Below are 12,468 nucleotides of genomic sequence, written 5' to 3' on the forward strand. Positions count from 1 at the left end.
CCCTGTATTTTGGTTAGTGCACCAGGTGGTGCTAAATTAGGTAAGTAGTGGGTAGGCAGGTAAGATAGGAGAGGGGGGGTTTTGAGATTTACTTTCTTTGCTTTGGTTCCGTCCAGCCCCTTTTCCCCATATTACCGTGTAAAGGAATAAAGTCCTTGTAAACGGTACCACATTCTGCCTGTTGTCATTCTTACTCGCACCTACAGTCCATACCTTTTTTCACTTCACGGAGAGTTTAGTTGTAGCAGGGTGTTGCGTTCCCTCTTCATAGAGGCGTGCGTAACAGTTAGAGCATTGGACTAGTAACCGGAAGGTTGCAAGTTCAAATCCCCGAGCTGACAAGGTACAAATCTGTCGTTCTGCCCATGAACAGGCAGTTAACCCACTGTTCCTAGACCGTCATTGAAAATAAGAATTTGTTCTTAAACTGACTTGCCTGGTTAAAGTAAAAATACGCAAGAAGGCACGAATCACTGCCGATTATGGGGTATTGTGTGTAGATTTTTTTTTTCCATTATCAATTTAATACATTTTAGAATATGGCTGTAACATAACATGTGGAAAAAGTCAAGGGGTCTGAATACGTTCCTGAATGCACTGTACATCTGTGGAGATTTGCCCTGAGAGATTTCTATGAGGATGCACTCTTTCTACAATGTTAGGTAATGTGACTGCTTTCTGGAAACTTGTATTGCTGAAAACTTGAAATAACTTTTGGCTGGCAGCACCCAACAATTATAGGTGGAAGGGGTAGTCCTTTAAGAAACATTTTATGCCAGACAAACCTCTTAAAAGCAGCTACTCTCTCAACTCTCATCCCACTGACACTATGTGTACATTCTGATTGTTAAATCCATCAGGAACCAAGGAGAGACAGAATTGTATAACTAAGAAACACTGATACACAAGTGATCATCACACTGACAAATCCATTTGTGGACACTGTACTGTGAAAGATAGTATTGGATGATGTTATACAACCGATGGGTCTAATCCTGAATGCTGATTGGTTAAAACCCCATTCCAGCCGGTGTCAATTCGACAAATTACCACCGGTTAAATCTATGTTGAAATGTCTATTGAAATGAAATTGCTATTTGTTCTCACTGCGCAATCCACTGTCTCATCAACTCAGCCAGGCAATTTACATACTAGGTCTACATCTACACATTATCTCCCATTTCCTTCACACTAGCGTTTGGTTTTCAACAACAGAGATTTGTAGTAAACTTGCTTTCGGTCTCCGACATTTGCAACATTATTGAATTTCGATCTCCAGCTGTCCTATGGTAATTAACGTGTCGATAGCCGGGACGAGACCGACAGGCTTAAATGTCAATCGAAAAACACCAAATACAGCTAGTTTGCTGTCATTCCATTTTCAGTTTAAAGTGATTGTGTTAGCTGTGTAGTTTGCTGTCTCATTTGAACAGTGGCCTGGCGGCAGAGAAAATGTTCAATGCCATGCGAAATCGCACATAATTAGTTCATTGCTATGGATGTATCCCCCCAACAATCACTAGAAAACAGCTTTAACAAACGTAAATGCAGCCACTTTGCTGATATTTTGGCTACACTGTTTGACGTGACTGTGTTAGCCAAAGTTGGCTAGCTGGCAAGCAAGGGATAAGAATGATGCCAGAAAGAACGAACGACCAGGCGGCTTGGGAAGCAACCATAGCTTTGTGTCGGGGCTATATCTTATGGAAGGATGAAATAGTATGAATAAATTAATCAAAATTACGTTTTTAATTAAAATATGTCACTCATTATTTGAATATGTTGGTAACCCGTTGTATAAAAGTGATAATGCCCTCGAAGCTGGTGTTTGGAGGATATATTGGCACGGTTTGCAGGCCCTTGATGGAACAACACCTGTGCCAATATATCCTCCAAACACAGGCTTCTCTGGTAGTATCACTTAATTACAGCTTTGATTTATTTTGAGTGATTGAAACATTGTACACAGTAAGAGAGAAGCACAATTTTAGAGCGAAAATAGTAGTCTTGTTTTTGCCATAAAATAAAAGCTTTTTAACAAACGTGAAAATACATTAATATAAATATTGAAACCTAAAGATAAAAATGTCAGAGCTCAGGCGATAAGAACTATTTTGTGCTATTCCAAGAATCAAGTGCATCGGCCCCATTTTGGCTCACACATAACACAAAACCGTACATACATCAGAAGCACATCTGAAAACAACACACATTTCCACACAAAAACATCAATTTTGGGATCATGAGAAAATGACACCTTGAAAGAGGGGAGAGGGGTTGAGAGAGATATATCGTGGGAAGGAGACTGAGAAAGAGATCAATGTAAACAAAGTTATTTCCAGCGAGCCCTCCAATGTATGGGAAACAAATCAACACACAAACAACCACATAACTCAGTGTTCCACATAGATCCACCAACCAGCAATCTGGACTACAGTGAATACATTTGCCCCAAAGTGTATTTATATAATGTTTGCGCATGTGTGTAGATAATGTCATGTGTATACCAGTACACGTCCAATTATCTGAATGTAGCTGTATGCCTGTGGATGTACTGTTTGCACTCAGAGCAGGAGTGTGATGAGTAGCAGGAGCAAACAGTGCACCCATGACGCCATGATTGGAGCTGCGACGCCTCGTTGTTGTTGGGGGTCTCTCTGGCCACAGCCCTCTCCCTGGTAGCCACTATAGCACTGGCACTGAAACTCCCTCTGAAAGCCCAATATGTCGTCTTCCCCAAGCTGACCTTGAACCTTGAGTTTTCCATTTGCTAGGGGCTCTATTCTGTGGGTGCGGGTGCTGAGGTGCAGGTAGGCATCAGTGTCAGGGTGTTTACGCAGGCAGCGTCCAAGGGAATCGCACAGCGTCTGGCTGCACAGCTCTGCTGCCGTGGTAACGTTGAGCAGGTACCGGCCCAGCGGACCCCGCAGGTACTCATTCAGACTAGAGCAACTGGCCTGGAGAGACACACACACACACAGAGAGAGTTTAAAGGGTGGCTGAACTTCCTGTTTTGGTCTCGTTTCAGATTTAGTTCATTAAGAAATGACTGAATTCAAATGTGAGTTGGTTTCGGGGTGTGGTTTGATGTGTGTGTCTCTTGTGTGTGTTCACAGGTGGGAAGAGTTAGCCCAATTATTTAGCCAATTAGCTTCAGCCAGCTGGTGTGCAACCGTGGCAATTATGGTTTGACTTTGGATAGCCTATCTCCGGAGCTAGCTAGGGACAATATTTGAGACAATATAAATGAGACAATATTTTCATGTTGCACACTTTTTAGTTTTCTCATGAAATGCTTTCAATATTTGAATATGAATTTCTACAATTTATAGTTGTTTTGAGGTTCTGGACCTACTGGAATTTTTACATATTGTCCCATGTAAATTGTGTAATTTAACAATGGTTCCTAACTAGCCCCATAGGGATATCCAAAGTCAACCCAAATTCACCACAGGCCTTACGATCTGGTCGCATGCAGCTGCACTCCAAATTGATGATTACTTATGTACCACCAGCTGTGGGCAGGATTGAAACAAACCCAACCTTAATTTACATTGTGATGCAGTCATGACCACAAGTCTCACAAAACTGTTTTGGACGAGACTAACTTTATGACCAAAATGATCCTATTCACCCTTTGTAGTCAATTTTGACAGTGGAATAAATGTTTCTGACTCATATCGATGCCACATTGTTTTTTGGGGGGCAGTTGCTCTTTAAAGGTAGATTTACATCAATGTCATTTCTGCGTCTCCTCAATTTAAATTAAGCTTAAGATCCACTTCAAACACTTTCAAATCATGAGAACAAATGGGATATGAAGAGGGGCTGCTACAAAAACAAAACTGATAATCAAGTGGATGAATGAGTGTGACGTGACTGACTATGACTCCGTGACGTGCAGCGAGGTCCTGTGAGTTGGTCATTCGGTGATCACATGTGATTTGTTGTGATTTTATGGGACTTGTGTAATTGCGCGGACACTTGCCTTGCTGCTGGCATAAGCGTGATCTCCCCAGAGGATGATGCCTGCGGCCCCAAGAGCCACACTCTCCCCGATGGTGGAGATCAGGTCCGTCTGCAGGGAGAATCACTCAAAATCTTGACCAAAGAAGACGTACAGATTCATCACAAAGCACACAGAGTGCCCAGTCAGCACAAATCGGCCAATGAAAATACAACCAAAATGACACCATGTAAAATTGTTCAGTGTTGTTCAATTGTTGTGTGTGAGTGGGGGGGGCACTGGACTATATAGACTTTGTGTATGTGACCACCTCTTATCTGCTCACGCCCTCGTAAGGAAATGCACTACGGGGTGTTAGCGAGTAACATGACCAACACCCATCCTGCTCACACATATACACACAAAAGACAGGGAATATTTGGGGTATGTGCTGATTGAGCAGGAAAGGGCTGCAGCCACAGATAAGGACAGAGGGTCATGGTCATGGGTAGAGAGAGAGAGCTTGATCTGTGAATCAGGGTCTATCAACACAGCACACACACACACACAGAAAAAAAGAGTGGTTATAAAACACACCCATTGATTAAACAGAGAGTATTGCACTCTGATATGGAGCATTATTCTACTAAAAAGAATTCATAGAAATCTCAAAACATTAAGTGAATTGAAATCATCATTCACATCTTAATGAAGATTGTATTAGGGTAGGTTTATAGTCTAGATATCTTTCACATGAATTATTCTTACAACTCCCAGACTTCTTTGCACCATTTTCTTGTTTTAAAAATGGACGGAGAGCCAGGGGCACACTCCAATACTCACACATTGTTAACAAAAGATGCATTTGTGTTTAGTGAGTCCGCATGACCATAGGCAGTAGGGATGACCATGTGTTCTCTTGATAAGTGCATAAATTTCACAATTTTCCTGTACTTTGGGTAGTCAGAGAAAATGTATGGAGTAAAAAGTACAATATTTTCTTCAGGAATGTAATGAAGTAAAAGTAGAAGTTGTCAAAAATGTAAATAGTAAGGTAAAGTACAGATACCTCAAAAAACGACTTAAGTAGTACTCTAAAGTATTTTTTCACTTAAGTACTTTACACCACTGTCAAATGGTCTATAAGTTCTCCTGGTTAGTACTATGTGACGGTCAGAGAAACGTCTCTTCACCTCTGTCAGCAGCTCCAGTACGTTGGCATAGGTGGGCCGGGCGTACACAAAGACAGGACGTGCCAGCCCGTCTCCCCCTGACGCCAGACGCATCCCCTCCTTCACCCGGTTCCGGACAAACTGCCGCCCCGAGGGCGAAGAGCGCAGCACCGTGCCCATGTAGACCGAGGGGAAGAGGGCTGTGCTCTCCATCCACAGCCATTTGAGCATTTCATTCCGGGCCACCTCCACGTCAGGGCAGCGGCCCGTGTAGTTCTCCAGAGTGTTCTTGTAGTCGTGGTTGTAGCAGTCTGGGAACAAGTAGAACCCCCACAGCTGGTTGGGCCGCAGGCTCTTGGCCAGCCTTAGGGTCTCCAGCATGAACTTCCGGGCTGACGTCTCAAACTCCTGCTGGGCCACCTTAGCCACACGCTCTGCGGGCCAGGCTGGGTTCTTCTGGGCCACCAGCTGCCTTGACTGGTTGCGGTACACATTCTTGACGTCCCAGTTGCGGATCCACAGTGGTCTCCACTCCTCCCAGTCAATAACTGCCAGTCCCTTGGCCCCTGCTTCGCGTATGTAATACTGAATACCCTCCGGCATCTTCTCCAGGTGCTGAGTGAGACTGGCAACCTGCGGGAGCCCACCGTTCATGACAGCACCATCGTGCTCCTTATAATAGGGGTACAACCCCAAGCGGTCCTTGTAAAAGATGGTGAGGTTTTGGCGGACAAAGCCCTTGCTGGGCGACGCCACAATCTGGAACTGCTCCAGCTGAAAGTGAATACCGTGCCGCGGGCCGCAGTCCTCCGTCGGAGCATTCCAGGCCATGACCAGAGGCTTTTGGGGATACAGTGGCCATCTCGTGGGTTTCAGTTCCTCAGCACAGAGGTAGTCCCATAGAAGTGTCACCAACAGCAATACTTTCCAATCAGGCAGTGCAGTCCAGTACAACATGACTTTTGTGGTGAATGAATGTGTTTTTTACTCTCTGCTCTCCTGTCCTGTAAAGAGAATTGAGCGAACATCAACATGAGCACTTTGATTTCCAATCAATAGATTCAGATATGCCAGTAACTTGAATCACTCTGGTACTACACCTCTATGCTCAGAAAAGTTTCAATATAGGGCGGGCTCACTTTCACCAAACAGGTTCCAGACATACAATAGGTTTATGAACGAAGAGGGTATATAATAAAGTGTGAACAGTTCAGCTGGTTTAAAAATTAATTCTATCCAGCGTGAAAGCCTCTAAGAAAAATGCATTAAGATCAAGCATCCTCCTCTATATGACAACCCTGGAAACAATACCACCTCTCATGAAGATGATCAACTGAATATTGAGTTCAAGTTATAGGCTACTGAAAGTAATGAGTTTAGTGAGGAAACAGTTTTAGCAGCAGTAGAAGCTTGTGTTGGCAAACACACCCTTACACGTTTGATGTGTGTGTGTGTGTGTGTGTGTGTGTGTGTGTGTGTGTATAACACCCACCTTTTGCCCATGAGTAAGTTTTCATTCGTGGAAAAGGAAATAGAAAAACATATCTTACCTTGTACAGCAGAATGAGGAAGCATACCCAAATACTAGAGACCCCTATATTCCAATTAAGCCACGTTTGTCTTTCAAGATGGAGAAAGGTGATTGAAACAAACTTCTCCCAATAACTACCTGGTTAAGTGATCCCTGCAACAATAGGTAAAAACACTGGTACTTCATTGGTCACTGGAATGTATTATTACTGTACTTTACAACTTGAACCGACAGTGAATGTACCGTACCCCCTGTACTGGTGTCAGTTCAGTTGCACCCAACGCCTATTCCTACCCTAGTGGGTTAATTATAAAACAAATCCTCCCTAGTGCGAGTCCGGACTCCTTCGGGATGTTCCATTCAACATAAAAAAAAGGGGGGAGTGGCGAAATAAACTGTACTTTGTAGGCGCGTTAAAGTGGTTTTCAATATTGTATTACACCAAAATCATTGTATGAACCTTCGGCTATAGACTAAATATGTAAAATGTTGTTTATTTTCTGTTTTAGCTGAATATGCAGTAGTTTGTTTAGTTTGTCAGTTATACACTTAGAATGAGTCAGTCCAAAAAGTTTGCTACTAGTCATTGAAAACAGATGAATGTTGCAATATCTAGATTTAGGAGCCGCTGACAGCATAGAGGCAACATACATACTGGGAAATGAAAGTGGATACCGAGTCAGTTGTACAATTGAATGCATTCAACTGAAATGTGTCTTCCGCATTTAACCCAACCCCTCTGAATCAGAGAGGTGCGGGGTTCTGCCTATCGATATGAGCATGCCATGACATGCCCATCCTAAAAGAAATATTTTAAAAAACAGTATAAATGAACGTGGTCTTGTTTTCTGTAGTTCAGATTATTAAGGTATTTTTTTGCAAGCAGTTAAATGACAAGCACAACATTTCAACCAATGTGTTAGTTTATAAATATGTATTCAACAGTTATATGCCTACCGATAAACTAATAATTAAACAGTTGAAACCTCTTAAAACCCCTTTATAAATAATTTTTAGTAGGCTCCACCATAATGTCAAGCGTTAACAAATAGCCTATAGTTTAACTCCATGTAAGCATGGTATATCTAGGACCAGTAGCATTTCAACTCTGTCCGGACAAAGGCATCTGGCATGCAGACTTCACTGCTCGCGGTACATGATGGCTGCCATTGGCACTGGCGCAATGACCCAAACAAGTACCACATGTTGTCATGCTGCCAACGTCATGGATGGATTCAGAGCATGCTGTAGTTGAGCTTTGAAATGAATAGTTAGAAGGAAATGCCAACAAAACATAAGCCTAAAGGGTGCATGTGACGTGGAGGATCTGAGAGCACATAATCCACAAAAATCCCTGGAAGTGAGGCCGTATCCTGTTAGGGTCACTCAGTTGACTCTGTTCTGCTGTTTGTTCTCCGAGCTCTGCTGACTCACCTGCGTGTGTCTGAATGAGACAGAGAGATTGTGAATTCCAAGCCACCACCTCGCCCCTGCCAAATCACTCGGAGGGCCCTCCGTTGTCACATGTTGCTGACAAAATTCCGAAGGTGACTTCTAGAGAGTGGAGATGGGATCAATGAGCCCATCAACTTTGGGACACACTCCTGACATGAATGATGCAATTCATGTTACACTTTTAAAGCAGCAATATGTGAGTTATGTGAATTATAGATCTGTAATTCTCATTGAAAGCAATCTAAGTGGTAGATATGTTATATGTGCGCAATGTCTATGCTTCCCATTGTTACGTTTCGTTTTTGCGTCTTGCACTTTAGTTTTTTTACACCAGCTTCAGACAGCTTAAAATACAATATTTTTGGTTATTGAAAATATATTACACATCGGTTTAAATGGTACACTGATTCTCTACCACAAAATTAAATTGGGCAAACTATTAGAATTTTTGCACCCTTTAAATAATAAAACGAGTATGAAATTCAAACGAACAACCCCCCGTCGTTTTACAATATATAAACCCCAGTAACTGTTAAACATTTAATTTGGGAGGTATTTCATGTTACGTTTGTCAAGTCTCGACACCAGACATAAACAAATGCACGTGTCATAATTAGGCATGCCTCTCCATTCTTTTGTATGAAATTGTGAAAATTCCAAACATATCGCAGTGCGTGTTGGGATAGCGCTTCGCTCTGAATCCTGCAGTCTTGGTCGAAGTGGCTGTGGGTCTAATTAGGCCTCTACACCGTCAATAATTTTCACTCCCCCAGCTTCGAGACACGTGCAAATCGAGGGCTGAGCTAAATTGGGTGATTCTGCTGGAGTGAGGGAAGAGATGTGTGGTTTCCATCCATCTTGTGTGCTTCCCTTTGACCCATATCTCTTGGACATTACATCATCAACCTCCAGGCACGACTAGGAAACGATAACAATTTGGGGAACTGGAAACACACACTATCACCTCAACCACAATCACTTTAGAAGAGGGACCATACGCCTGTACTGTATAATTGTATCTAACCCACACAGATTACAATTTGAATTGCAGATCATGAGAAACTGCTTTATAAAATGATATTTAATCTCAGATGTATGAAAATCTATTTTTACTCAAACAAACCCATTCATTCACATACTTTACACAAACTGCCTATAGCAGACCAAAGTGTGCCAGATCAAGGTCTCACTTGGAAAAGCATTCTTCTTAACTCAATAGGACGTCCTGGTTAAATAAAATGTGATGTAACAGCGCATGTTTTATGTGCATATTTACATCCACACCCATACATACACCCTCGCACACCTTTTTCCATCACACATTACTTACCGTTCTCTATTCTGCTCTAATACTTCCCTATATTGTTATGCACGCTTACTCCATCGGTGAAGCTTAAACACAAAAACACGCCTTATGCATTTATGGTCATATACAAGCCTCACCCATTTTAGAGTAACTTATCTTCTGATGAAGTCGCTCTGCAGAACAAAGGAAGCAATGAGGAAATACCTCAAGTGTCTGACCTTTAGCCCAGAAACACAATTACAGGGGCCAGACATGCCTGTTGCCTACCGTATGCTATTGGAGAGCAATAAAACAACACTGAAACTGACCATATAATCATGCTCGTGGACCATTAGATACTGTGCAAATGGATTACCATTAGAACATTGTCACTTGACCTTCAAAATATGTCTATAAATACATGACTGGATCATAAAGAAAACTAGACATGTCATAAGTCATGTCATAATGATTCAAATTGGCAACATTGATGATTGACCCAAAAACGTTAAGAGAATCAAACATTTAAGACCCACATGTACAAGAGCATTGCACCCTGGTGATAAAACAGAGGTATAGCAGAAAAACAAGATTCACCAAAAACAGCTTCACAGGAATGGAAAAAGGCTTTTGAATGGACCAGTAAATTATGTTAGTCTGAGTCATGAAAACCTCATTACTGTGACCACATTGTTATGGAACAACACTCTTCATCAGAATGTGAAACATGTGTGGACTGGATAATGAAGGGGAATGCCTCAATACAATCTTTCAGCCTGGTAAACCATTTATTCAAGTATTTCCAACTCAGACAGCTTTTGTATTTTTTTTGTTGTTTACATTAAAAAAAGTTGACTAGTGCAGGTCTAGCCTCCAATCATAGAGGCAGACTTAGATATGATAACATTACAACATGAAAATGGTCAACATATACAGTACAGTGGGAATTCCTAAACCTTCCCCTGATCTTGCTACCTTTCTTTCACACACACATACTTCTCTACATCACAGAAGGCAGAACGTTTAACTCTATCTACTCCTCCGCCCCTTTCTTTTTGTCCGCAACATAACTCTGGTGGTCTGTCGACAGCTTCTGAGTGTAGTCAGACATCCCACCCATTCTCTCAGAGGAACACTAGCGTTCAGGATGGAGCGGTTGTAGTGATGTGTCTTTTCTGCGTTAGACCACCCCCACAGTGGGATTCACACCTCAAAGAGGATGACAGGGAAATCTACATGGATCCGGGGGTGGTTTAGCTTCACAATTCCCTGCAAACAGATAACAATACCCACTCTATTAATTATAAACAACACCCATGGGTAACTGGAAACATTTACAACACTGTCAGTCTGAGACTTTCACAAGTGTACATCCAATCAGCTCACCTGAGGTATGAGGTTCTTCTGAATCCTCTTCAGCTTGGACCTCTTCCGGCCATTTTTTGTCACTACAGTCTCTTCATAGAACTCATGAGCCAGGTCCCCATCCTCATCATAGTAGAGAGAACTATCAAAATAAATAAAAAATGAGCAGAATGGAAAGCGTTTGACTCATTTAAGGATCTACCCTGTGGTTGGTAGATATATACATATATTTTACCTTTTAACAAGGCAAGTCAGGTAAGAACAAGTTCTTATTTTCAATGACGGCCCAGGAACATTGGGTTAACAGTCTTGTTCAGGGGCAGAACGACAGATTTTTACCTCGTCAGCTCGGGGATTCAATCTCGCAAACATTAGGTTACTAGTCCAACGCTCTAACCACTAGGCATACATTTTATTGCATTTACCACACAGTATTACCTCCTCCTTGTGAAAATAAATGGGGTTGCTTTTCTGGTCCCTTTGAGCCGGGCAACAGAGTGATCTTCTTGCCCCTCACTGCCCGAATCCCCTCCAGCTCCCGAACCAGCAAATGGCCAAGCACCTTTCACCTTGGATCCACTGCCTCCCATCTTCAGTGGTGGGACATTATCCCTTGTCACAGAAAACTCCTAGGCAACGATTATATGAGCTGGCCAACCAGTCAGTTTTCTACTGGTTTGGATCTGAAAGCAAGAAGCCATAGGTACTGTTGCTTTAGCTAGCCTAATAATGCTACCACACTGACCAAACGCTGAAAACAATATCTAGCTACTAAGCAAGCTATTAAATAGATAGGTTACCTAGCTAGCTCCAAAAGGTAACTTAGCTAACTACGTTAGCAAACGAGGTTGCCCTAGATGACTAACGTCAAGTAGCTTGCTAGCTAAAACTGTTCACTGCAGTTAGTTAAGTTTGATAAATATTGCAAATATATTTAGTAGAGCTTTCAAACTGCTAACGTTAACCAAAGCTAGCTAGCTATCCCTACAGTCCACTGGCTGTTAGCTAAACTTCGCCCGCATAATAAACCGTTAGCTAGCAAGCTAAACTAGCTTACGTTAGCTAGCTCAATTTGCCAGCTAACCATTTGTAGTGACAGCATTTATAGAAACATATTTATTATTTTAGCGACGTGGCTTCTATCCAGGGTTCAGTGCTCACTTGGATTCCTCCCTCCGTTGCGTAACGTTACGGTAGTGTTTTCTCAAATGCAGCCAATTTGTCTAGCTAGCTAGCCACAGATCCCAAACGACAAGTACACACCGTGACTCTGGTCCGAAAGAACGGAAACGGTTGGTCAGCTCACCTTGCACATGAGTCACAGCAATAATGTAGCTAGCAGTACTGCACACCACTGTGATGTTTATATACATATATATATCAGTGGCACACCATCTCAAGGACATTAATAATAGGTACTTTCTGTGTTGACTCCTCCGATCTACAGTTCTGGACTTGGACTGAAATAGGTGCCTGCACCCATTTTGGGTGCCTGTACTTTTTACATTTAAGTGCAGGAGCACCACAATACTTTTGAGCTAATATTCTATAAAGAGGAACAGGAGCTCAAGTAGTAGAACATTTTAGATGCTGGTACTCAGCTCCTGTGAGCTCCTGCCCAAGTCAATCACTCCCTATCCATAACTGCCAAGTGGGGAAATAATTCCCATGAATAGCATTGTTTAGCTAATGAATATCATCCCAATAGCATACA

The 12,468-nt window shown here is 42.2% G+C and overlaps 2 protein-coding genes across 6 annotated transcripts; both read right to left on the minus strand.

Annotated features, from left to right (window-relative positions):
* Positions 1 to 1,985: 1,985 nt before the first annotated feature.
* Positions 1,986 to 9,529, minus strand: LOC112254293 (hyaluronidase-2). 4 transcript variants are annotated; one of them, XM_024426691.2, is made up of 5 exons: positions 9,435 to 9,524; positions 8,084 to 8,203; positions 5,140 to 6,122; positions 3,989 to 4,078; positions 1,986 to 2,957 (listed from the first exon to the last, which is right to left on the minus strand). In XM_024426691.2, exons 3-5 carry the CDS (start codon positions 6,073 to 6,075, stop codon positions 2,565 to 2,567), a joined length of 1,419 nt encoding a protein of 472 aa, XP_024282459.1. In that variant the 5' UTR covers positions 6,076 to 6,122; positions 8,084 to 8,203; positions 9,435 to 9,524; the 3' UTR covers positions 1,986 to 2,564. The 4 variants fall into 4 exon arrangements, with proteins under 4 accessions (XP_024282459.1, XP_024282460.1, XP_024282458.1 ...); XM_024426692.2 differs by lacking the exon at positions 8,084 to 8,203 and having other exon boundaries at positions 9,435 to 9,529; XM_024426690.2 differs by lacking the exons at positions 8,084 to 8,203; positions 9,435 to 9,524 and adding an exon at positions 6,788 to 6,974.
* A 633-nt stretch (positions 9,530 to 10,162) lies between these two features.
* On the minus strand, positions 10,163 to 12,258 carry LOC112254296 (tumor suppressor candidate 2). Of its 2 annotated transcripts, none has more exons than XM_024426700.1 (4): positions 12,061 to 12,258; positions 11,193 to 11,437; positions 10,776 to 10,896; positions 10,163 to 10,658 (listed from the first exon to the last, which is right to left on the minus strand). In XM_024426700.1, the coding sequence occupies exons 2-4, from the start codon at positions 11,342 to 11,344 to the stop codon at positions 10,593 to 10,595; spliced, it is 339 nt and encodes a 112-aa protein (XP_024282468.1). In that variant the 5' UTR covers positions 11,345 to 11,437; positions 12,061 to 12,258; the 3' UTR covers positions 10,163 to 10,592. The 2 variants fall into 2 exon arrangements, with proteins under 2 accessions (XP_024282468.1, XP_024282467.1); XM_024426699.2 differs by lacking the exon at positions 12,061 to 12,258 and adding an exon at positions 11,916 to 12,051.
* Positions 12,259 to 12,468: the final 210 nt, after the last annotated feature.

Source organism: Oncorhynchus tshawytscha, linkage group LG07, assembly GCF_018296145.1.
Source record: "Oncorhynchus tshawytscha isolate Ot180627B linkage group LG07, Otsh_v2.0, whole genome shotgun sequence".
Lineage (NCBI taxonomy): Eukaryota > Metazoa > Chordata > Actinopteri > Salmoniformes > Salmonidae > Oncorhynchus > Oncorhynchus tshawytscha.